General features: G+C 42.6%; 1 protein-coding gene across 1 annotated transcript; it reads left to right on the plus strand.

Annotated features, from left to right (window-relative positions):
* On the plus strand, positions 1–26,042 carry MAL2 (mal, T cell differentiation protein 2). Its single transcript, XM_082433488.1, has 4 exons — positions 1–259; positions 13,371–13,541; positions 21,345–21,500; positions 23,794–26,042. The coding sequence occupies exons 1-4, from the start codon at positions 128–130 to the stop codon at positions 23,863–23,865; spliced, it is 531 nt and encodes a 176-aa protein (XP_082289614.1). The 5' UTR covers positions 1–127; the 3' UTR covers positions 23,866–26,042.
* Positions 26,043–26,299: the final 257 nt, after the last annotated feature.

A 26,299-nucleotide genomic window follows, 5' to 3' on the forward strand; every position in this document is an offset into this window, starting at 1 on the left:
CCCGGAGCCCGCGGACCCGAGCAGCAGCGGCGGCGGCGGCGGCGGGAGCCCGGGAGGCGGAGGCAGGCGGAGGCGGGCGGAGGGAGGTGGCGGCGGCGCGCGGAGACGCAGTAGTGACAGCGGCAGCATGTCGGCCGGCGGAGCGCCAGTCCCGCCGCCCCCGAATCCCGCCGTGTCCTTCCCGGCGCCACGGATCACCCTGCCCGTCGGCACCGACATCCTGCGGACCTACTCGGGCGCCTTCGTCTGCCTGGAGATTGTAAGTGGGGCAGCCTGGGCGAGGGTCGCGCCCCGGGTGGCGAGAACTGGCAGCGGCATCCTGCCCCCGGGCTGTCTCCTGCTGCGCGGCCCCCAGCTCCCGTCCCCCCGGCGTGGCCTTCTCCTGCACGCCCCCCCCCCCGGGGTCCTCCCGATGCCCAGTGCAGCCCGCACCTGGGCGACGGCGCCACCGCCCTGGCCCTCTCGCCTGGCACCTGTTACGCTGGCACCTGCTCCTCCGCTGGCGACAGAAATGGTCCCGGGAGAGCGAGCAGGAGGCCCCGCGGGGCCGAGGACTGGGGACTTGGAGAGGAGAAGGCTCTTTGGAGTTGGGGTACTGTCAGAGATCCCCGGCGGTTTGGCCAGGGACCGCGCTGGGCTGGAGCGGGAGCCGGCGCTCTCGGCCTCGCCTGATGCTACCTGCCATTTTGTTGGGTGGTGCAAGGTGGAGCCAACGACCGGGTGACCAGGAGGCCGCCAGGATGTGGAAAGAGGGGGCAGGAGGTACCAGGAAGAAGAGGAGGAGGGCTAAAAGACCTGGGCTGTTTGTTTTTTTTTCCTTTTGCCATTATGAGCGCCCTTTGGATTGGGGAGAGGAGCAGGGCTCAGGAGACAGGGCAGGGAAAAGGTGAAGCCCATACGGTGCCCTGGGCAGTGTCTAATCAAGTGGGCTGAGAATGGTAGGGTAAAAGTACAAACGTGGCTGTCACGTTCCTCGCTGCCTGCGTTTGTGCCTTCTCCCTTCCTAGTCTACCTTTGCAACTCCAAACCCTCTCAGCGCACTTTGTTGGGCCTAGGTGACCGTCGGGTCACCCGGCCTGTCGTGCAGCCTTCTTGGGCTGCAGACTTGAACTTTTTAAAAGGCACTTTAATGGAGTTGGGAGGTTTTGAAGCTCGCTGGGGAAAATGTGCAAATATAAATTGGGCAACCTGAGGTTGCATCATGCCCTGAGAATGGCAAATACAGAGTGAACGTTTGCCAGTCAGTGCCTTTCCTGCAGGCTGGCTTTGCTTGCTCGGTTTGGGGTTTTCATATCGTCCCCCTCACCCACACCTTTGAGTTTGCATAACCTGGATTTGGGTCGCTTCGGTTTCACTTTTGTGCTTGTGGGGCTGGAACGCCTTGTGAGCATTGGTTTTCCGCCCCATTATGCTAAGGCACCCTAAGTTAAGTTTAGCTCAGATTTGAATCTGAAAAAGGAGACAAGTGAGTTACAGGCTATGACATCAGTAATCGGATCGTGACTGCGAGGCTAGAAGAAACTGGTTTGAGTCTGAGCCCAGTTCGGAAGCATCTGAATGCTTGGGATGAGGTGCGGGCACCCAGGTGACAAGAGCGGGGAGAGGGTGGCCTTGGGTGGGCAGCCCTACTGTGGGGAGGGAGACAGCCTGAGACCAGTGAAGCCTGGGAAGAAAGATTTTATAGGTTCTGGGCTACATTACTTCCGTGTTCCTCAGACTCCAGTTGTTTGCATACCTCTGTTAGAAGTTTTTGCCGTATTCACCTGTTCTAGAATTTACAGATGGTGCACTTTAAATGCATTCACTTTCTGAGCTTCAGTACCTTACCTTAGCCTCAGCCTAAGCAATAAAAACATGAATTCTCAAATTTGATATGCTGATCATATTTTTCTAATATTTATTCAAATAGGTACTTATATGTTTACATATGTATGTATATATGTAAAAAATGTGACATACATATATGTATATATATATGCAAAGAAGGCCTAGCCATGTGCTATCAAATCAAATGCCATCTCAAGAACCACCCGTGATCATGTGACACTTTTGGAAACTCCACCTAATTCTGAGGAAACAAGTGGAAAGTGGTTTATTCTATTTCCTCCCTCCCACCCCCATATCTCTTTATTTATCTAGCCCATTGGTTAGTTCTCAACTCCTGCTATACTTAATTGCTTGGGCAGCTTTTTAAAATACTGTCGCTAGGCCAGACTAATTAAATCAGACTCTCTGGGGCAGCATCCGAGTTCATTAGGTTTTTTAAAAAGCTCCCGCGAGGTTCTAATGTACAGTCATGTCTGGGAACCACCAAGGGAGGCCTTTTCGGGGCTCTGTGGACAAGACAGCTCTCTCCTGCGAATGTGAACCCTCTCCCTCTGCTAGAACTTCTGCCATGCCCCATCCCAGGAGAAATCCCAGGCTCACAGAAGTATCCAGTCCCTTCCTCTTGTCTCTTCATTTCCTCTGGCTTCTTAGCCCCAAAACACTTCTAGGATCCTTATCTAGATAGAACAGCATCACTTCTGAAAGCCATTTCCGTTTAATTTTCACTTTTTTTGGCCAAATATCTTGATAGATTTCAATCATAGGCCTCCATTACCTTTTACTTGATATCAACCTCCTTCCTCCCCAACCCAACCTGCAAAAAATAAAAGGACCAGAATATTCCAGTGAAACTGGTGACCTTAGAGAAACAAGAGACCACATTAGAGCCAAACTATAGCTCCTTCTTGGCCCTCATCCTTCTGTGCCACTTAGAGCTGTTGGATCATGTGCTTTAAGAGAGCAGAGGTGGAGGCCACCTTGGTCCCCTCTCTCTACCTAGAACAGCCACACGGAGGAGATGCACAGATATAAGCAAAGTAGACACTTTTGAAGCACTTTGGTCCCGGATTTCTTAATATCCCTCTAATTTTCTGATCCCTTGAAATTGTTCAGTCTCCCATGGCTCCTCTTCAGAAATTTCTCTCTGTAAATTAAACGTGAGAATTCACCGGAAGCAGTTCTAAGCTCTGGGTGATGTCCTTTCTGGGGACCCCTTATTTTAGCCTCTGCCAGTGTTTCTGAATATGCCCAAACTCCTTAACTTTGGCTTTCTATCGAATCCATTTGTCCTTGCAATTTCTTTATGTCCCATTGCTGTCTAAAACTGAACACCTGAAAACTGCATCTGACAAAGATGCTGGGCTATCTATAGTTGACTAAGCTAATGAAACCATGATCTTGGAGTTCACTTCTCGCACTAACCAGTAACTTTGCTCAATCATTTAATTTCAATTTGCCTTGTTGTACCACATTCACAATCTCTCAAGTGTCAGGCATTTGTTGGGGAGATGATTCAAAAGATACAGATATTGCCAGCCTCCAAACACCAGGTAAAGTAGTTTATAGCACTGGCTTTATAGGTGGAGATATTGCAACTTCACATGCATGGTGTGGTTTTCTTGAGATAGGTATGTTGTACTGCTAGACACCTAAGTTGTCTACCTCTGGGTTTTTGCACTCAGCTATACTTATCAATGTGTGCTTGCTATGAAGAGTTTAATACTAAGTTAGTTTTGCAAAGTAAAGCCTTTTAGTTTAAGATGGAAAACGTTGCCTTCAAAAGTTATCATTTTCAAAATCTAATGTTTTGATTAAGTGTTTCCTGAATTAATGTTTTGTAAATCATTCATCAGGTGTTTATTGAATACCTGTTGTGCGCCAGACACTATTCTGGGAACAAAGGTATTTAAACTCTGCCTCACTTGAAAGAGCTTATAACCTAGTTGAGAGGATATGCCCCCCAAATAACTACCATTCAGGGAATAAAGACACAACAATGGAAAGTGAACTATAGCTAAAGCACTTTCCAGGCAGGTGTATTATAAGAAAATGACACTGGAACATCTGTACTATTGGGCTAAACAAGCTATCTCTGGTCCTTGTCCTCAATGAGTATTATGCACAAGAAGTTTGGAAGTAACAGTATTAAACATGGAAAAGAATAAAGGTCATTATTGAATTCAGTGTGTTTCACAGTTTCAGTATTTAGGAAACTGTCTACATTCCCCATGATATTCCTGAACGTTTCTCTTTATGGGAGATGGTCTAGGACTCTTATTCACAGGCTTCTAACTGCAGTGTTTTGGATGCGACAGTAATTTTCATTTTTTCAACAAATAATTAATAACCTGGTATGCATCAGGCCTTATCTTATGCCCTGGAAATAGGATAATTAACATAACTCCTGCCCTTAAAAGAAAGTCCTATACGGTAAAGTATAAAGCCAAGAAAGAATTACAGTGCTGCATTTGAAGTGATAAAATTAGTTTATGAAAAGTACTATTGAAAAACAGGGTGGAGTACATCTGGCCACTGGGACGGCCAGGACAGGGCAGCTTTAATGGGATGGTGACATTTGAGTTTAGCCTGAAATGATGAGTAGGGGTTCAGTAGACAAAAGTGGGAAAGAGAATTCCAGGTAGAAACAAGGGCATGTGCAAACCCCAGAGACAAGAAAGACCATGGCATGAAGTTCTGGCAATGGTTGGTGTTTTTCTACATGACTTATGGGAAGGTGGCAGGAGGAGGAAAAAGAGCAGGTAGGGGTCAAGGTGTGGTTTGCTGAGAAATGATAGACCAAGGCATAGCATTTGTTTTCATCTGTGATGGGGAGCTGCTGAAGGACAGGGATAACTTGATCAGACTTGCAGAAATCTTTGAGTAATGAAGTCTGGTTATAAAGCAGAGAGACTGAAGGCAGGAAGGTCAGCTAAAGGGCTTATTGCAGTGGTTTGGATGAGGGGTGGTGAGAACTAGAAGTAGGACAAAGAAAAGAAGCAGAGAAGAGGCACAGATTTGATATTTAGAAGGTCAACCGCATATGTAAAGTTTTGACATGACCTGAAATGATCGTAGACCAAACTTAAGTATAAGATGTAACACAGAGGACTTAACGCCAGAAAAACAAAATGTTAATGAAAGGATGATGGGGAAGGAGGGGCTGTGGAGCAGGCGTGTGCAGTCATGCAGATAGTTCTACGGAAGGGATTTCAGGTTATTTTCAACCTGCAGCTTTGACTGTAGATGGACTAACACATAAATGTTCAGCTGTATAGAGTTCTCTTTTCTCACCCAGAAAATAGATTTCGGTTGCAAAGGGACATTGTGTGTCTGCAGTGGTGAAGAGGGGCTATCTGTGGGTATGTTTTCCCTGCTTCAAAGGGGTTTTAATTCTATAGGTAAAATTTTTACTTTGCGTCTGGGTTAAAAATCTCCACCCATGTGAAAAAAAAGTCTTTAAAACTTCATAAGAAAAAAATGTGCCCCTGCCAAAGATTATTTTCAGCAATCGTTTTCCCTGGCTGGCAGTTCCGTAAGAAATAGGAAGAACTGAAACATGGAAAACTTCAAACCAAGTTGCTGAAAACCTTGACCTTGAGCTCCAAAGGAAAAGGTTAAGGAGAGGAGATTTGTCTTGTGGCGCCTGATAGAAATGTCGTACCCGGTGGTAGGAGCCATGGATGTGGCATATCTGCATTGATATAGCTGAATAGGAAAGACTGTGTAATGACATGGGACAGGAGCGAGGCAATACCACGGACGTTCAGTACTTAACAAATGCTGTGTGATTGTTCTGTAGGACAAACTGAACAGTGTGAAAATATTCTAGAGAAACTGGCTGGAGCGGGGAAGAGCAGCTTTGGAGTACACCCTCTTAAGTCTTGCCCAACTTTTTCTTTTCTTCTAGCATTTTATTTTATTTTTTAACTTTTTATTGAAATATAGTTGATTTGCAATGTTGTGTTAGTTTCACATGTAGAGCAGAGTGATTCAATTATACATATATATGTATATATATGTATTCTTTTTTTTACATTCTCTTCCATTATACGTTATTACATAATACTGAGTATAGTTCCCTGTGCTATACAGTAGGTCCTTGCTGGTTCTCTACTTTATATATAGTAGTGTATATATTTTAATCCCAAACTCCTAATTTATCCCTCTGCCCTTTCCGCTTTGGTAATCATAAGTTTATATTCTATTTCTGTGAGTCTATTTCTGTTTTGTAAATAAGTTCATTTGTATCATTTTTTAGATTAGACATATAAGCTGTATCATATAATATTTGTCTTTGTCTGGCTTACCTCACTTAGTATGATAGTCTCTGGGTCCATCCATGTTGCTGCAGATGGCATTATTTCATTCTTTTTTATGGCTGAGTAATATTCCATGTGTGTATACACTACATCTTCTTTATCCATTCATCTGTCAGTGGACACAGGTGGCTTCCATGTCTTAGCTATTGTAAATAGTGCTGGTATGAACATTGGGGTGCATATATCTTTTCAAATTATGCATTATGTATTATGTATCTTTTCTCTGGATATATGCCCAGGAGTGGGATTGCTGGATTATATTGTAGCTCTATTTTTAGTTTTTTAAAGAGTTTTTTGAGAGGCCCGCGCACCGCGATGAAGAGTGGCCCCCACTCGCCGCAACTAGAGAAAGCCCTCACACAGAAACGAAGACCCAACACAGCCAAAAATAAATATAAAAATAAATAAATAAAAATTTTAAAAAAAGACCTAAAGAAGAAATACATAGAGAATATCTTTTAAAAAAAAAAAGAACCTCCATATTGTTCTCCATAGTGGTTATACCAATTTACATTCCCACCAACAGTGTAGGAGGGTTCCTTTTTCTCCACACGCTCTCCAGCATTTATTATTGCCCAACTTTTAAAATGTCATGACTCCTCTCCAGGAGTTTAAAGTTTGACCTGAATTTCCTGTGTCCTGTTTTATATGAAAAGGCCATGCCCTTTCATAGTCACCATAGATGACATTCCTAACTTTTGTATAATAGCGTTCAGAAGAAGTAAGGTAAAAAGAAAGAAAAGAGGCAATGACTTGTACAGTCCTTGTTGATACTGAAGCATGGGCATGCGTGAACATTTTTAACCTAGGTGATAACTAGTTACCTATAAACATGAAAAGAGGATTTTAAAAATCAAGGGAAATTATAAATGAGAATAAAAGAGGGCCAGAGCATACTTCTCCCCTATAATATGGGCTTTCCATTTTAAGATTAGTATCAGCTTGGTAGCCATAGAAGCACCAAGAGATGGCATCCAGCCAGGGAAGTCTTTCTGGAAGATATAGTACTAGAGTTTAGTTATCCAGCGAAAATTCTGATGGCAGCATGCTGAGCAGAAGCATGGACCAGTGTAACAGACGCTTTGTGTGCAGGGGATGAGGGACAGAGGCTGCAGTGCAGAGATACGGTGGCAGGGAAAGGAGAATTGCAGGGGAGAGGGTGAGCTTGGAGAGGCAGGCAGGAGTATTCACCAGTGCTGTAACCACTGGACTGCAGTCACATCATGAGTGACTTTACACTTTTATGGGCTGCCTTGTAAACACATCTATTCAGCTATTGTATCTGTTGACTGAAGTATGTTCCCACTTAAAAACATTCTTTGGAATACAAGTTGTGTGTAAAATGGAGTTATAGGTAATCTATTCCCTAGAAGATAAATAGTCTGAACATGTTTAACATCCTTTAATCCTATTGTTTCATTTGTAGCACCCATTGAAATAGGAGGGGTGATCAAGAAGATAAGGTATTCTGAACTTTTGGAGGGCCACAAACCCCTTTGTGATTCTGATGAACATTGTAGACTGTGCCCTCAGAAAAATGTATATGCACTTATCTACCCAATTTGATATGATTTTGGAGAATCAACCCTGCCCCTGCCCCAAGCCAATCCATGGCAAAAGTATAGAAACCCTGCTCTAGAATAAACACGAAACTTTGATGGGGACGAACTAACATAATGTTAAGAGCATAAGCTCTGGTAGCCCGTTGCCGGGTTCAAATCCCAGGTCTAACATTTATTAACTGTATAACTTAGAGCAATTTATTAATGGCTCTCTACCTTGATTAACTTCTGTATAAAATGGTAATAATAATAATAGTACTTAGCTCTCAATGTTTAATCTCTCAGTGTTAATCTCAGAGGATTAAATTGGTACAAATAAAACCCTTAGAATAGTGCTTGAACACAAGACCTAGATAAATGCTAGCTCGTATTTCTGTTACCCTCACCAGCTTCGACCTCTTACTCAGATTAACTCTGTAAGCCAGATTGGGAGACATTTTTTTCCTCTAGTCTTTCTGATTTGTTCGTCCTCACTGATATAAAGTGATGAAAAGCCCAATATGTAAGCAGTAGGAGAATTGGAAAGAGAGGTCATATGTTATACACAGAAAGTTCTAAGTATTGAAATGTTTCTCCTTAGGGCAGTCTAACCAGTCCTTTATACCTTCAGCTTCACTTACCTTTCCCTGGTTTCATTCCAAACACTGACTGAAAATAGGTCAGAGTAGGAATTGGCCTGTTTACTTAGTGAATAATAAGAGTATACTAAGATGAAGGTGTCAAAGTGGTTTGAAAATTATTAGCCACGATGTCGGAGGGCATGTTTTAAAAGCACGCTATTAGGAAATAAGTGACAGTTGAAAAGAAAAAGGGTGTTTGCAAAAGGAATCCTTTGGGGACATAGGAAGACCATCCAAATAGGACTCAATCTGAGCAGTCTGTAATCCACGCAGCCAGAATTGCCGCTTGCTCAAGACCGTGGTTTCCCGTGGGGTTACATATTTTTGCCAGTCCACAGTTTCTAGTGAAAACATGTTTTAGCTCCAGCTCTGAGGGTTCAGTTCGGTGTGATGTGTGGATGAATAATACTTCCATGGTGTTCTTATGGGAAGGCGTCAGCCAAGGTACACCCCTTCTGCCCTGCAGGAGCCAAGCTTAAGGGATGAGCATATGCTACAGTAAGCCACCAAGGAGAGCCGTGGCCTTAGGAATGGGTAGCAACTTAATCACGGCAACTCGGGATGTATCTGAGCGCTTGAGGTGTGTGCCAGGTACACCTGAATTTGAGCTCAGGAGGTGAGGGGGTCACAGGGGAAGACTGATATCTACTTGAAGACGTGTTTGCCTTTGCATTACCTGGAAGTAGGGTTGTCTTTTTGTCAGAGCTTGAGATTCAAAGTCATGAGCCCTGACTTGGTTCCTCACAGAAATTTCAAAAGGTGGTGCATTTGGGAGTTTTGTGTGTTATTATCAGACTTTTTAGGACACCAGAGAGTGGTGGAAGGCCGTGATAGACAAGGGGTCAGAGTGTGGATTCAGATCACCGTGGGTGAACAGGGATTCCAGCCTTCTTCAGGGTGTGTGCACTCTGCAGTTGCTACGAAACATTATCAACTAGTCTCCCTCAGATTTTAACCATTTTTGTGCTCTGCGTTTCACTTCTAAAAACAGGCTACCTCCAGAGCCACCTCTACTGAACAGGGATGCTGATAATTAACATGAGTGGTAAATACTCTGAGCTTCGTAATGTGCAGAATTAGGTCAAGGGAATATACTAAGCATTGGTAATGTTATTAAAAGCTCAATTTTTAAAGTTGGAGCCAGATTGGGAAGCTTGGAAGAAAAGGTACCTTTTGGCCAAAAGAAAAGGTAGCTTATCGTGAAGTAGGGAGAAATAACTGTGTCAAGGCCCTAGGGACCCATTCACCAATGTGACCGTCTTGCAACGAGGAAGGTGAATCTCCAGAGTGGGATTATTTCTCTTCTCTGGGCCATCCTCTATGTTCCAAAGCTCCTGTGGTAAGGGCGACTTAAATCTGTATTTCACGGAATCTCTGATCTAGGGATGTAGCGTGTGTGTGTGTGTGTGTGTGTGTGTGTGTGTGTGTGTGTGTGTGTGTGTGTATTTGGGGCGGGGGGGGCATCCATACACCTTCCTGCCTCCCTTACCCCCTTTCCAGCCACACACACACCACAAATGGGGAGGCAAGTCTGTTCTGTTTTCATGTACACACTTAGTTCCCTTTCCAAGCCTTTGAGGTTTGGGAGGGGCTGTAGTTTTGAGTCCGACAAGAAGAGTTCATCTCTACTGTTTCACATTAGCATCCGCTGTGACAGCCCTCGGCTGCCTTGAAAGCCTGCTTCAAAACCTGCCTCCCCTGCCTACCGTCTAGATTCCTGCCGTTCTGTTTCTTCTTCCCTCTCGCAGTCTCTCGGAGCACACAGTGTTGAGCCCTTTTTATAGCACTCGCCACAATCTGCTCCTGAATCAGATTTGATGGTGTCTATTTCTCCCTTATTAGAGCTCCTGGAGATAGAGCCTTGCCTTTTTTTTTTTTTTCTCAGTGTCCTTCTGCAGTGCCTGGCAGCAGATTTGAGGCTGACCAGTTTGAGGTCCAGTTCAGGTTTATTACATGTTATGTTTAATTCCAAGGGATCATATAGCCTCTTCTTCAGAGGTGTGAAATTATCATAATCTTCAATATCATATAATTATGCTTATCTATCCGAGTCTGCCTGTCCCTAATAAACAGTGGCCAATTGTTCTTTATTATTCTTTATACTGGCACCTAGAGTTTCAATAAATGATTCTTGAATTAATAGATGTGTAATAATGATGTATATTTCTTAAACAGTATTTAATGTAGCTTATTTGTGATGGGAGAGTAAGAAAAGTCTACCAAGAAGAGGCTGAGAAAAAAAGAAAAAGTGGAAGATCTTATCAGCTTCAAATATTTATTAAATGGCATGAAAGAGTATAGACTCTTTTACCAGGGACATTATTTCTTTCAGAGCTACTAAGAAGGTTGTGGTTACATTTTTTTAATATGCATTATTACCCATGACTTAGATTTACTTCCTAAAACTTTCTGCGTTGATTGTTCATATTTGATTTAGAATAAGGACTTGAGATATACCACCACTATTATCAATTTATTAGATTGGTGCTTCTGTTATCATTGCTCAAGTGATAATTTATTAGGCTTTCCAAAATGTTTTTCAAAGTACTAATGAATTGTATGGGCCTTTTTTTAAGAAACAAATTAATACTTGTATTTTTAACTTTTAGTGCCTTACATAGTTTGGATATTATCTAGGAAGATTCACACGATTATTGGTTTTTAATATTTGGTGCTCCAGCTGTTCTCATATGGGAACTAGGAGTTTGTTCACTCAGCAAATATCTGAGAGCCTTCCATATGCCAGGCGTACCTGCTATATTGTGTGGGGGGATGGGGGCCGGGGGGGAGGATTGATTCCCACTTGCCTGTCGGTGTCTCCAGGCAGGTGTACCATAGCCTAGGTTTTTGTGTTGCCAAATGTAGCACAGTGCCGGACTGAGAGTTAGGAAAGAATTATTATGTAGATTAATAAATGACATGCGATGCAAGCCATTATAAGGCAGCATGCTGCCAAGAAGATCTAAGAGTACAGTTGGACTGAAAGCCAGGGGCATCAATTACAATGTTTCCCATCGACGTCACAAATCCCTAGTAGGGAGCTTGCCCAGAGGGCAGAGGGGGGCCTGAGCATGGGGTGGAACTCAGGAAGGACCTTTAGGTTGATGTGCTCTTCAGGGTGAGCCGTGCATGGGAGTTTCTCAAATACACACGGGGAAGGAACGACGTTCTGGGCCAGCATATGTCAGGCCACTCAGATGTGAAAGAGCTTTGTCTCTGGACTGTTCATTTCTTTTTCTATAATGTGAGATGTGAGGGGTTTAGTGGCAAGAGACAAGCATGCAAAAGGCAGGTTTGCTCGTAAAGGTCCTGGAATGCCATGCAGAGGGTGTGTAGCCTTTATCTCTCTAGTGGTAGTATGGACGAGGCTATTGCCGTCAGGTTCGTAAAACTGCCTGTGTCTTCGCCCCTCACCACTTCTCCTCCTGTGTCTTCTCACTCACTCCCAGCTGTCCCAGCCAGAAATCTGGGTATTTTCCTTATCTGTTCTTTTGCTGTCATGTCCCACATCTGCTGAGCCACCAACCACCCTCACATCTACTTCTCAGTTTCTCTCTGAGCCACTCACTTCTGTCTGTGCTCAGCTCCTGGAGTCTACTTTACGCTCTGTTGTGGTAACAGTCTCCGCTGTGGTCCCTCAGCCCTCCACCTGTTCCCCTCCAATCCATTGTCACACTCCAGCCAGAGAGAAACTCCTAAGTACAAGCCAGATCATGCTCATTCCTGCTCAAGGTGATCTGAGGCTTCCCATTGCCCTTGGGTGAAGTTCGTCTCCTTGACCTGACCTTCAGGACCCTCCAGCTCCGCCTCCAGCTCGCACCTCTGGCCGTTCTGCACATGGTGCCCGCTGCTCCTGCCACCCTGAGCTCTGCCCTTCAGCTCTGCCAGCCTGTTTCTCAGCTTCCCCAGACCATCTCAAGACGCACCCCCCTGCCCTGGAACAGCCTTCTCTGCCCTCTGCTACTCTCCCTGACCCTGTCCTTTGGATTGTTGCTTCTAGAGAGTGTTTCCTGACTTTTCAAATCTGGATTTAGAGCCCTCATTGTGTGGACTTGCAGTGCCCAGTGTTTGCCCAGTTGTGACTTGTGTGAAGCAGCATTTTAGCGACTTGCTTAATTTTCTCTTTTCTGTAAGAGACTGTGAATTATGTGATGGTGGAGACCATCGTTTACCGTTTTATTCCTAGCACCTGGCACAATGCCTGACAGTAGGTATTTATTGAATATTAGATCTGTGAATATCTCAAGTACCTATTCTCATGCCCAGCACATAGAAGAGTGTCAGTAAATGATGGAAGATTTTATTGTTTACTGTCATGTACAATAGCTGCTATTCTGTATATAGGCAATAATCTCACCTGTACAAGTAGGTCATGATAAGGACTGAAACATGGCCATTAGAAGTGACAAGTTAGGACGTAATGGCTGATCTTTGTTAATAGCCCCTCTGAGAAATGGTGAAAGCAGAAGCCAGTGGACAGTGGTTTGAAGAGTAACAGCAAGGAGAGGAGGCGGAGGCCTAGCAAAGATGAATTTGTAAAAATGGTGAACTGAAAAAGGAAATCCTTAGAGAGGGCAGTAGTTAGAGAGGCAGCAGGGTCAACGGAAAATACTTTATTTATTTTTTTTAATTTTTATTTTCTATTAGAGCATAATTGATTAACAATGTTGTGTTAGTTTCAGGCGTACAGCAAAGTGATGCAGTTATACATATACATGTATCTATTCTTTTTCAAGTTCTTTTAAAGGAAAATGCTTTTAGATGGTGAAAGAATACTGAACCTGGCCATGGGCTGAGGATGAGAGTCCAACAGGAAGGCAGGTGTGCAGAAATAGGCGTGGAGTCAGATCAGGTCCCAGAGTAGCAGTGCTGGCCTACACCTGAGAGAAGAAAGCTCTCCAGTAACGATAGAGACAAGTCGCTGGCGGGGTTGCAGGAACACGTGCAGAAGTCTGGGGAGGAGCAAAGGCAGTGATAAACCCGATGCAAGCATGTTCAGTTCTGTGGCCCAAACCTATTACCGTGTTTCGTTTTCCCTTTAGGTGTTCGGGGGACTCGTGTGGATCCTGGTCGCCTCCTCCAACGTTCCTCTACCTCTGCTGCAAGGATGGGTCATGTTCGTGTCTGTGACGGCTTTCATCTGTTCCCTCCTCTTCCTGGGCGTGTTCCTGTCTGGCGTGGTGACTCAGATTAATGCCAATTGGAACTTCCTGGTAAGGGATATTTAAGTCTCTTTCAGGAAAATGTGAGAAATTTATATATATCTCATTCTGTCCTGAAATGCTGGATGCCCTGTTCTATCTGTTGCCTCTAGCGGGAGAGAAAAGGTCAGAGCACAGAGGCCGCTGTGCTGCCATGTGGCCGGCCTTGCTGGACAGCAGGGTCCCAGTTCGTTCAGATCCTGTGGTGACGGAGCCGAGCCATCTCTCTGTTATTCCTTTATGAGTTAGATGACCTTTCCGCAAAGACTGTTTTATTTCATACAACAAATGAATCACATTACAGTTATTGAACTATTGAACAGATGCCTTTGGGAGATGGATACTGTGCCATATATCTTAAAATTTTCCATTGATTCCTGCTTCAGATACTAAATACATATATTCTTTTCAGAAAACAAGTAGCTCTATATTTTACTCTCCAAATACTTAGAAAAGGAAAGAGGATATTTTATATTTATTTTCAATGCCTGTCCTAGACTAGCAAGAATTGCTACGTTTTAAGAAATGAATTTCCGATCGACACCATTTTAAAAATTATGCCACCATTAAATTGGGTCAACTTACTTTCCCTTTTTCTCGTATAATATAGGGAGCCTCTTTCACGTTTGTGGTTATTCATTCTCTGGGACTGTCTCAAAATGGTCCCCAGTGGAGCATGAATTGCAATGCCTGGTGGACAGTGCTTTAATGAAGTTCATGAAGAATCACCATTAGGTTTCCTTCACACTTTGGTGGTTAGGAACTTAAATCAGACCTTCAGTCGGGCTTTATGTATGTTCCTTTCCGGTGTGGTAGTATTTTATTCAGCAGCAAGGATGATATTTGTTCTTGTCTTATTTATAGACCATAAAGAGAACCATCATCCCAAATGTTATCAGCAGTGAAGTCTAAGCAAACGTGGCTGTCCATTCAATCGGCCCGGGGCAGATGGCAGGGGTTAGTGTAGAGCTGAGGAGGAAGAGTGTAGTGTGGTGGTTATACTGATGCACAGGCTTTGAGGTTAGTCTGGTTTGCTTACTAACCATGTAGCCTTGGGCAAAATATTGAACCTCATTTCTTCCTCTGTAAAAACAGTAATAATAATACCAACCTCACCAGATACTGTCAAGGAATAATGGAATTCATGTAGGATAAAGTGCTCAGCTTTGTGTCTGATTTATCGTAAGTGATCAGTAATCATCATAAGTCCTTAAACACGCTGAGGCTCGCAGTTTGAAACTTCGAAAAGTCCTATTTCTTAGGTTGCTGATACAACGTATTTCTGCATGTTTGCCTTGATTTCTCGTTAACGATGAGAAGATATTTCTAATAATTACTCAAGTGACGAAGATCAAAAATCCCTATTTAAGTTACAAATAGATGCTTAATCTCCTTTTTCTAAATGCCTGGCTCTCCTAAAATAATGCATGAATGAATCAGTCAATCCCTAATGTTGATGAATGCCACCAGGCTCTTTTAATATCAGGCTTGAAGATGGTATTTGGCCAGTATGTACCAGTAGTATAGCCCTACTGGTACTTTGGTACTGGTTAATACGTAGCCATTTCCCCAGTCTACTGCCTCTTCCTAAGTGCTTTGCTCCCTCTCACCCTGGCCCTTTCTTTGAGACCTTCCTGGACCTCCTAATAGCCCAGCAACTAAAGAGTTAATATCTGGAAAAGTAGTGAGTCTCCAGGATCCTGCAGTGCTCAACGTTCTGTCTAACTGGTTGATGCACACGCCTTACCAATGTTTAAATATTTTTCCAATATCACTCCTGGTTTTATTAGACTTATGTCCATACCCTCTTCTTTCCTTTTGCTTATATTGAGTCTTATCTTCGATATTGAGTACAAGCATTAATATTAGGTTTCCTAAATTTATTAGGTTTAATTAGGTTTTCCAAATTTGTATTTCTTTCCAATGTGTAGCATTGTATCTGATGTTCAGACAATAAAACGTTGGGGTTTTTTGTTTGTTTTTTTTTTAAATTAAACCACTTTATGAAAGGGACAATTGAAACTGCCAATCTGTTCCATAGGTCACCTGCAAAGTTTATCTTACGGCTTTCTAGCTGGAGTAATCTACTCTTACTGAGGGAAAAATGGGGACAGCGACACACAGGACACAGTACAGTGGCTGTTAGTACACAATCTTGTCATATGGTGGACATACTTTCAAAGAGCCAACTCTGGCCTTCAAGGACTTTGCTTATACGCTAACATTGTATTTAGAAAGGGCTCCCTTTTTTTCCCTATTCTTTTGTGATTTTCTGCATACTTAGTCATTTTTGACCGCGTGGCTGCTTTTGATAGATTTTTAAATTTATCTTGTATACTCTCAGCCGGGTAAATTTTTGAGCCATGCATATCATGGAGTTGTCACCAGATGGTAACAAGTTTTAATTGCTGCATTCTGGAATTGTTAGACATTAATTGCTCAAAAAATTATTGCTTCCCACCCATGCCGTGATAACAGTTTAATGTCGCCTGTATGCCATGCGTGAAGGAAGAATGCGTGTTGAATTTATTTTCTAGAAGTATTCATTGTGAGATTACCTACAGTATGTATAGCTCCTAGTTTTTGTTGATCATGAGATTAAATTAGTATTCATGGTTGATGTCCTCAGTATTTTTTCCCAAGCTTTCTAGTGTTGGTGTAAATGGTGAAATAAAAATATGATATGTAATAACACATATTAAGTGCTAAAAACTTGCCCCCTTCTAATTTGAGGAAAGCAGCAGATTTTAATTTTGAGATGCTTTTTCTTCATTGTTTTTATATGGACTGGCAATAATACCATTTCACCTAACTTTAAACAGATGTCATATTTATTTTTCCCTTTTTGGAAGATGGAGTGTTAAGGAAAGAAATATGTTAGAGAAATAAAAGATACCAAAAAAAAAAAAAGGCCTTGTACAATTAAACATGTTTCTTCCCTTTCTTCCCCCAAAGTGTAGCTGGCACACGTGACCATCTGCCTAGTGTGGAAATCACTTAATATTTTAAAAATGTCCTGAGCTATGTTTTCTGTCCCCACATTCATTTACCTATTTGACCTTACGGAAAACGATGGTTGTCCTCATTTTTACAAATCAGAAGACTACAGCTCAGAGGGACTATTATCTCTTTTTCATGTTGCCATTGTGTAAAACAGGATCCCCCTATATACAGCGTGGCTTTTTTTTTTTTTTTTTTTTTTAAATAGTTAGTGAAAGTTTGACCTTGAGCTGAGAAGCAGAACATGGGCTGGAGATAAGAATGTGGGAAAGAGTTACCTGCTGCTGAAAATATTCAAGGCATGCTTGAGGCTGAGTTTACTTGAGGTGACGACAGGTGGGCTGCACTCGGGGGTGCGTGAGTGTTGGGAAGATTGGCAGAAAAGCAAGAGCATGTGACGGAGACTCAGAAAGGGGAAGGGGTCCTCTGCTAACGGGGGAGGGCCAAGGGCTTCGGACAGGTGGTCCACAAAGGGTGGTCCCTGCCCTGCAGCACCAGCATCGCAGGGGAACTTGTTAAGAATGCAGATTCTCAGATTTCACCCAGACACATAGAGTCAGAAACTCTGGGGTTGGTGCCCAGTAGTCTGTGTTTTAACAAGCTCTTCAGGTGCTTCTGATACACACTAACCTTTGAGAACCTCTGGCTTAGAGCAAATAATCTGCATTGTCCAAAACAATGAGTGAAATTGTGAGTGAGGAAGACCTTTGTGCACACATCCCACACATAGCAGGAATTAGAATAAGATGTCCAGGGCAGCCAAATGTCAATGTGGGTGTAGCTCTCCAGTGATGGGGGATATTTAATGAGCACCTAGTATATGCTTGATCCTATGTTAAGACCTAGAAATACAATGGTGTACAAGACAGGCCTGGTAGTGGCTCTCAAAGAGTTTGTTGGAGTAGACAGTGGCAGTGAGGAAACGATTACACAACTGGCAGAACAATTATAATTATGTTAATGGCCAAGAAGGGAATAAGAAGAGCGTACGTATCCTGTCTGGGCCACTGGGAGGCAGACTCTAAGACGGATTTAGAAGTATAAGAGATTTTTTTTTTTTTTTTGAGGGAAAGGGGAGGAAATAACACCTTCAAAAGAGGGAGGATGTAGGATAAAGCAAAAAAGTCTTAGAGAGTGATAAAGTCCTGGCCAAATTAGTGAGAAGCTCCAGAGCACAGCCTTCCCTTTAAGACTCTTGTGTTGGGGGAAAGTGGCCAAGCACCAGTAACCGCACTGGGCCATCACTGGCTGAGGGCGGCCCAGGAAGAATGTGACCTTAGTTCAAACACAGCAGCAGATCTCAAATCCACTGAAGCCAAAGCTGTCAGCTAACTCTGCTCCTCACAGCAGAATGCCAGGTTCTTTCTGGAAGGGACACGTGTGCAGTGCGTGCCGTGGATGCTCTAGGCCTCTTCTTGCACCACGTGGTTCCACTTCGCCATACGTGTTTGTGGCCTCGCTGCTCCAGGGTTCCAGGGTGCCTCTCTTCCTGAAGCAGAAATTAAAAGAGAGAGGCTAGAGGGACAAACGGCAGCCCCTCTGACAGGAGTTGGTCTCAGAGCCACAGCTGCTCTTGGTCACCGCCCTCCTGCACTGACCATTTTAAACTCCTCTTGTTCAGCACTCATGTCTGCTGGTCTCCGAGGTTTACCTGATAGTGTCATGCAAACCCTCCCTCGTGAGAGAGTGTAAGCCCCCTGGTAACTTTATCCTTTCAGGCCAGTATTGCTGCAGTTCTCCATTTTAGTCACAGTTGGGCAAGAGAGTTCTAACAGGGCCCCAAGTAGATCACCCGAGTTCCACATTGACTCCTTCCTGCCCTCCTGTGTGTCAGCAACCCTACCTTCTCTTGTCAAGATGGTGACTCCTCCTCTTGCCTTTTGATCCCTGAGCACAAAGAATCCAAAGTACACAGGCAGCAGCCATAGCTCATAGTTCAAGGGGATGCTTGCTGTATCCTCTAGCAAGAGTACATGCCCCGGGGACCAGGACCTCTGATCATGCAGAGCCCAGAGTTGTGGGGACAGCAGTCACAGTCTTTCATCAGGTCAGTGGGAGTGATGACGGTAAGAGGAGAAACTCCTTCCCCCCCTGGTTCTCACTCTTGCAATGAGGACACAACACCATACTGAAAACTCTTTTTCACTGTGTGTATCGCATCCCGAAAGATGGCCACACATCCTCACAGGGTGGTGCCTCCAGGGGTGCCTTCAGCCAGCCATGCTGTCGTGCTGTCAGGCCAGCGAGTTCTAGATGGTGCAGCATACAAGGCAACTCATGGTCGTGGGCCCATTCCCACTCCTCCTCTGCTGAGAAGTTGGTCCCTTGGTCAGGTGCTGTGTTGAGTAGACGCCTATAAATCAGGCATTCTGTTAAGTCCCTGGATAGTCTTGGAGGCTGAGGTTCTGCAGGGAAGAAAAGCAAATCCATACTCAGAATGAGTGTCTGTTTTGTGAGAATGAACCATTATGTCTCCCAGGGAGGTGGGAACTGAGTTCCGTCAATTTGGTACCAGGTGCGAATAGTGCCATATCAGGCTCTCAGAGTCAGTCTCTGTTGCTGGCAGGTTCAGCATTAAGAAAAGGCGGTAGCTAGGTCAGCTTTGGCAATTGGGAGTCCGTGCTATTGGGCCTCGACATAGCCTCCTCCTCCCAGCCATGGCCACTCTGTTCTTGTACCCATAATGCCACTGACTGGGTAGCTGGTGACAAAGGCTGGTTGCATCAGCTGGCCAGGTCATTTTCTCTACGTGCCATCCCATGGTGGATGCTTCTGGTGGGCGTGACCATGTAACAGAAAGGTCACACTTCACACTGTATGCTTAATCCCATATGTCCATCTCCCTGCTCCATACTTCCTTGTCTCTAAACTTGTAGCCTCTTATTCTCCACGGCCCTGACTAGCCTGCCAGACCATTCACCACTGACCACAAGTCTCTGTATGTTCTTACCTTGGGCCGCTTTGCTTTCTTAACAAAGTGTATGACATGCTGCACCACTCATCGTTCCATCCACTGGGAAAATATCCCCTAACCTCTGTCTTTCAAAGCCAACCCTGAATGTGGCTATAATGCACGTGTAATGCAGCTGCTGTCCCTTTTCACCTTGCAACAGCATAGCGTGCCATCAGAAACAAGTACAGGTGTTTCCTTTCTCCTTCATCTGGACCTAAGGGCTCCTCCCCCATGTGGCCATAGGTGTGGGCTGAGGAAGGAGGGCAGTCCCATCCTGGTGGGTGACACGGGGGCCTGCGCTACCTGCTCGCGCAGCAGACCTGTGCCCTCTAGCCCAGCTCAGCTTGGTCGCTGCTGTGCCCTTCCCATCTGAAGAAGCGTTGCTATGACTTTATGAGTTGGTGGCTTTGATAGAACTCCATTCATAATGAGCAGTTCCAGATACTTAGTCACTTGGTGTCTCAAGATCAAGTGTTTCTTCTCTCCAAGGGCCCAGGAGGACACCGGGAGCTGCTTTTCCAAGATGTGTAATTCCCCAGTACAACTTACATGCCTGACTTTAGAACCCCAGGAGCCTACATAGTGATTTTGTCACCACCATTGCCATGAGTTCCTTACTACGTCTTTTCCTCCATCTCTCTAGAGCGCATAGGACCCTAAGGCTAGTAAGGATAGCTGGATAGTATGACCCAAGCCATACAGAGCTGGACGTGTAAGAAGCTTATTGGATGGTAACACCTATGAAAGCTGAAGGGGGAGGAAACAGGACTGGACAGGGAAAGCCTTCAGCACAACTCAGTTGTGATACTCCTGTAAAGGAGGAAGGAGGCAAAACTAGGCAGGAATAGAAAGGTGGTATTATTGGGGGGGATGGTGTGGAGGGCTGGGGGACAGGTAATTGGTTGTGGGAAGACTCTTTCTGGTCAGAGACGCTACCATGCGTAAAGAGTATCAGCCCTGAGGTACAGAGTGATTCCTGGGGACCAAGATGAGACCAGAGTGGCTGACGTTCAAAGGGGAAAGAGGGTGGCATCAGCTGAGGCTGGTGAAGAAGGCACATCATACCGAGAGTCGCAGGCCATGTCACCAGACGTTTCCCGTTCCTTTTAAGATGACAGCTTCAAATGGAAATAACAAATGGTGATTGTAAGGTGTATAACAATAAATGGTAAGTACCTGCTGTAGGAACTGTTAACAAAAATACACAGCGGTGTGTTGATGGTATATTAACTCACGTAAGACGATGTGAATTTTGAGTTGTGTGTCACATCAATGCAGCGAGAGATAAATAACTTAATCACAACTGAGTTTTGTATGAAAATTTCCTCTGCTTTTTGTAGAAGTATATGTTTGTTTTGTTTTTTAGAGTATCGGGAGATATGGTATTGAATTCAGTGATTTCGTAGGCCCGTAGTGTATGGGCTGACAATCTAATGGATAAAAATAATAATTGCTCAAAAATAAAATGATTATAGAATGTGTATATAATTATATAACTATATAATATACAATAATAAAATAGATATTATAACTCTAACAAGATGTAATTTAAATGCTATTTTACTTGAATTTTAAGGGCAGGAATTCTATGGTACCTTAGTCTAAACTGAAATTATATATTTTATTCTAAAATTCAGTGGATCTGAAGGTTTGCCACTGTGCCAATTACAACGGGTCAGTTGATTTTCACTGGTATTCTAACAGCTTGACATTGCTGAGGGAGCCAAAAGAAATGGCAAATGCAGTTAAAGACTGTTGAAGTGTTCTAATTTTCCTGAATGTAAACTTCATTTCAAATAAGGAACGGAAGAAAAATCTCTTCTTTTTCACTGTAGCCGTCTCCCTTTTCCACCCTCTTTCAGGATCTCGCTTACCATTTTACAGTGTTCGTCTTCTACTTTGGAGCCTTTTTGCTGCAAGCAGCTGCCACATCGCTGCACGATCTACGTTGCAATCGAACCATGGCTGTGCAGCCGCTCTTGAACGATGACAAGTATAACATCAACGTGGCGGCCACAGTAAGTGTTTGATGAATACAGTTTACCAGCGCTTCCCCTCCCCTGTCAAGGTCTCCAAGAAAGTCCTCCGGCAACAATAGTTTTCTTTAATAATAGCCATCAGCATTAGACATATAATAGCTGATTATCCGTACAATAACCTTATGAGCCAAGTTGTTACCCCAGTGCTGTGGATGATGAAACTGAAGCACCAGGAGGCTGACATTCATGTAAGATCATACCTGTCAGCAGTAGTAGTTGACCTTGCACAACAAAGTCTACTTTGTGAAAAGAATTAATTGTGCTTTCTACTTGGTGTAACTTCAGACATGGTTAGGGAGATTTGTCCTTCCCTTTCTCTGTCTAAGTGAAGCTGCCCTAGTAAACCTCTACATGCTTCAAGTTCTACATTAATCCCCATTTCATCCATACACTCCAGTAGAAGTAAATCTTTAGTTTCTGAGTTTTAATGACAGAAACTAAATGCATGAGCCATTCATTTGTGACATTCCATTGAGTCCCTCACTTTTCTTTTTATTTCAGTATACCTTAGAGAGAGGAAAACTCCTTTTCCCTAGTAATAGGTATCAAAAGTGGTCATTCATGCAGGGGCCAGGCCAGCCCAGTGTGGGTGAGTGAAATCAGCTGAGCTGACTCACAACAGGGGAACAACCTCGCTGATCAGATCATCGGATGAACAAAAGCATAAGCGAATTCCTAGTCAAAACAGAAACTCTCTCCTTTCGGGTGTATACTCAACATATAATTAAAAATGCACCAGGCTTTTTTTTTTTCTTTTTTTGATGGGAGTCATTAGAGATGGAATTTATCAGAATTCCTGTGCTTATAAGGCACAAACTAGAGCAGTACTATAAACAGAACTAGGGGGGAGCCATGTGTATGTAGCCCCCCAGGATTCTGATATCACTGAGGGTAACATAAATTCATAATCTGCCACTGCAGAGAAGACATGGAGGACAATTGTAACTACATATGAGCAACTCAGAGTGTAGTTAAGATTTACACTTTGAGATTTATCATTTAAGGGTATCATTGCTCAAGAAATTTTGAAATGTCCTGAAATTTTATAAATCGTGTATGAAATGTGATAGAGGGTTTCCCAAATTTGACAGACCTACACAGTTTGCATGTCATTACAAATACGGTATAAAACTGAAATAAACTTTTCTAAGTTATTGAAATAAAACAAATTTTGATCAACCATGGAAGAAGAAATACTAGATTTTCTCCAAGATTACGAAATCTCTCTAATGCCGTTGTCTCATGAAGAGCACACTGTCTTGTGAAAAGGATATCGAAGAAAGTGGGTTTCCAAAACTAAGATGTATCAGGCAGGTCATAAAACAAAAATATTGTTGTTTTAGATTTGGGAATATTTGTGACATTTGTCAGCTTTTCAGAATTCATGGTTGTTGTGATTTCTTGTTCTAATTAAATATTCACATTTGTACTTTAAAGTGGTCATTCTCATGCAACAGAAAATGCCTAGATCAGAGATGTATCAGAGAGACAACCAGGAGAAGAAGGGTGGGGAAAATAGCAGAATGGTAATTATGCTGTAAAAATGTTCTGTAGGTGGATCTGATATTCCTTCTCAGAGCTCTGGTTTCCTTGTAAAGGATTCCTGTACTACATCATAATGTTTTAACATATTTAACTGCTCTGGTAGTTTTCTATGAATCATAAACCCCAAAAGGGTGAGGATAATACCTATTATTTGTTTATATGTACCAAATGTACCGATGTATGCATAGTTGGTGCTAAAGAAATCCTTGTTGAATATAAAGGACAGTGATTCAGAGCTAAGTACAGACTTGAGGACTGTCTCCCACGCCAATCTGATGATTCATTTCTGTGGATTTTCTCTCTTCAGCTCTAAGGTCACTTTCCATTGTCACAGAAATGATTTGTTACATCCTCAAGTCCTGACAGCTGCACTTTGCTTGGCTGTGAGATCACTGTGCAAATAGACGTCTCATGGTGAAGTTTTGAATATGTACCATGTTAGGGGTTTCACCACTGCTTAACAAGCGAGTCCAGTACGGGAAAAAAGGCTCAACCTAAGGCTGTCCACAAATGAGAAAATTATTAGGGGCTAGAACGTTTAAAAGAAAGGTTAATGGTGTGAGGGGATAAAATCATCAAGAAAAGAGAGGAATATAAACGATTTTCATTAGCGTTGAAGTATCTTTAAGTAGGCTGGTCAGTCTTCAGACAGTTGTTCCTTTGGACGAATGTTTTCTTAAAGTCAGGGTTATAAATCTGATGTGAATTGTTGTTTCTTTTTTCTTAGATTTTTGCCTTTGTGACGACAGCTTGTTACGGTTGCAGTTTGGGTCTGGCTTTACGACGATGGCGACCGTAACACCCCTTACAAACTCACTGCCTGTGTGTTAGTTTCATTTGTGTACTCTTTATGTCTGATCAATTTGGAGACCATTTTGTCCAGATATAACAGCATCCGCAAGGTAATTTGTTTAGTATATGGAGAGAATTTAAGTATAAATTTTGGTTCATTTCATGGATGGAATTTTAATTTTAGTATGATGTTAAACAGAGAAATAGCCTTTAGTTTTACATCTGTCTCTTTCTCTTTTTTTTTTCTTCTTATTTTAAAGAAAATTTCCCTTCACATCCATAAAATACACAGATATCGTTCGTGAAAAAAGGGGTATCTCTTGTGTTTAGTTACTGAGTTACCTGAACCTTAACTTTAATAGGTAACTCAAACTCCTGAAGAAAAACACATTTCAAATAAACTTCCCACTGAACTCTGTTTTAGTGTAAAACGGAGATCGACACTCTTTAAAGGTCCAGATAGTAAATATTTTAGGCTTTGTGGGCCATTCAGTCTCTGTCACAACTACTCACCTCTGCTGTTACTACATGAAAGCAGCCATAGACAGTAAGTAAACGAGTGAGTGTAGCTGTGTTCCAATAAATTTTTATTTACAAAAACCGGCAGCAGGCTGGATTTGGCCTGTGGGCTGCAGGGTATCGTTTGCTGACCTCTGGTGTAAAACCTTGGTTATGGGTTCTGCATTTTATTGAACTGATCCTGAAAGGTAGAAAGCGAATTAGACAAGCCACATAGTATTTAGTCTTATGCAGTAATCACATTGCCTTTAGGTTAATGGTCACATACCCTTGAAGGGGCTATAGTTTCTCAAGCTAATTCAAGCAGAGTCTTGGGTACAGGAAAAAGTAATTTATGAAGTGAACCCTAGTTGCTTAATCCACCTAAGTGTTTCCTAACAACTGAGCAAAATGCTCATCTGGCATCCTTAAAATGAGAGCCCCAGAGACCACTAACCACTCCTGGAACTGGTATCTAGCTCCTGATGTCTTACTTTGGGTTTATTTATGCTTCAAATACAGCTGTTTACCCTGTGCGTGAATATACAAATATTTATGTGTGGATATGTGAGGCTTTACCCAATAGAGCTCCCCAAAGGGTGCACTTTTTACTTCTAATTCTTTTACATGACTCTGAGTTAAATTTGAATAGAGTATGAAATATAACTTAAAGTTGTATATCCTCACATGTTTAGAGAACAGTCCTGACATCTATTGAATATGAATAGCACAGAAAAGTATTTTAACCCACCTCAGAGACCCTGGTCGTGGTAACATGCCAAAATGGCTTGAAGGGGAGAACAAGTTAGAGTTAGGCCCGCAGCTCACACCACCCGTCCAAACAAGATACTTATCTCTTGCCTCAAGAGGGCTACCTCTGGGAAAAGAGGGCTTTTGAATATTTTATACTTTCAACCGTTTGCTTTTTGGGTGAATCATCCACTACAAGTGCCATGTATAAGCTGGGCTGTTAGATTTCATGGAACATAGAACAATCCTGAATGAGTAGCATAATCAATGCTCAATGATCAAATCCTGTTTATGTGATAATCCCTTAGAAAGAAGAATCTGATTAGGGTTCGGTTTGTGATGTAATTACAGAGATAAAAGGTGTATTTACTATGCGGCAAGAGGATATCAGTCTTGTGACTTTATACTGATGTCATAGCTTTTCTATAATATCCAACTTCCCTGGTTTTTCTAGCTCCATGCCACACTCTTAACCCTGAATTATGAATTGTATATTACAGAGTCATATATGTGCCATAAGGATATATTGTCCATTCCGGCTGGAATTGTTAAAAGTTAGTCTGCTAGATTTAGTTGTGAGATTGTATTTTTGTTTCCAAGGTATAACAGGTCCATGCTTGGTGGCATTAAATTAAATGATTTCATGAATCTGCTTTGGTGACACTTTTCTAAATGGATTGCTTCTAGAACATTAAGAACCAAGCCTAAAACTCATCTAACTGTGAATACTTAGAATTGTAAATTAATCACGATCTAGATTTGTGAGTTGACTGACAAAGCACTTGAACAAAAATTATGGCATTTGAGAATTTCTTTATATATCTTAGCTGTAAAAATGAGGACGTGTTGGTTGGTTTTAAGATCTGGTAACTCCATGATGAAAAGAAATTTATTTTATAAGTGTTATGACTCTAATAAAGTATTCATTTGATAATCTTTTGGGGTCATCTATTTTTTATACAATTTACTTTGAAATTCAGTTAAAGGTTTGATATAAACTTGACAGATTTGGAGCTTCTAGACTCATAATATATAAGAGTTCTGCTTTAAACATATCTATGTAAAAGACAGTCTCTCAGGAAATGCCAGTAAATCTTTTTTCTTTGGTGAAGGTTCAGGAGGTGAGTCTTTGGAGGTAATATTATAAAAGAAGTTTAAATGTACTCTATTTTATTTAAAAAGCATTTATATAG

Source organism: Balaenoptera physalus, assembly GCF_965194825.1.
Source record: "Balaenoptera physalus genome assembly, chromosome: 17".
Classification (NCBI taxonomy): domain Eukaryota; kingdom Metazoa; phylum Chordata; class Mammalia; order Artiodactyla; family Balaenopteridae; genus Balaenoptera; species Balaenoptera physalus.

What these genes read in the sequence shown, in the direction of transcription:
- MAL2 (XM_082433488.1), top strand. Translation starts at nt 128, where the DNA reads ATGTCGGCCGGCGGAGCGCCAGTCCCGCCGCCCCCGAATCCCGCCGTG. An exon ending in ATGCCAATTGGAACTTCCTG is followed by an intron (nt 13,542 to 21,344) that starts GTAAGGGATATT and finishes ACCCTCTTTCAG; the next exon opens with GATCTCGCTTACCATTTTAC. An exon ending in ACATCAACGTGGCGGCCACA is followed by an intron (nt 21,501 to 23,793) that starts GTAAGTGTTTGA and finishes CTTTTTTCTTAG; the next exon opens with ATTTTTGCCTTTGTGACGAC.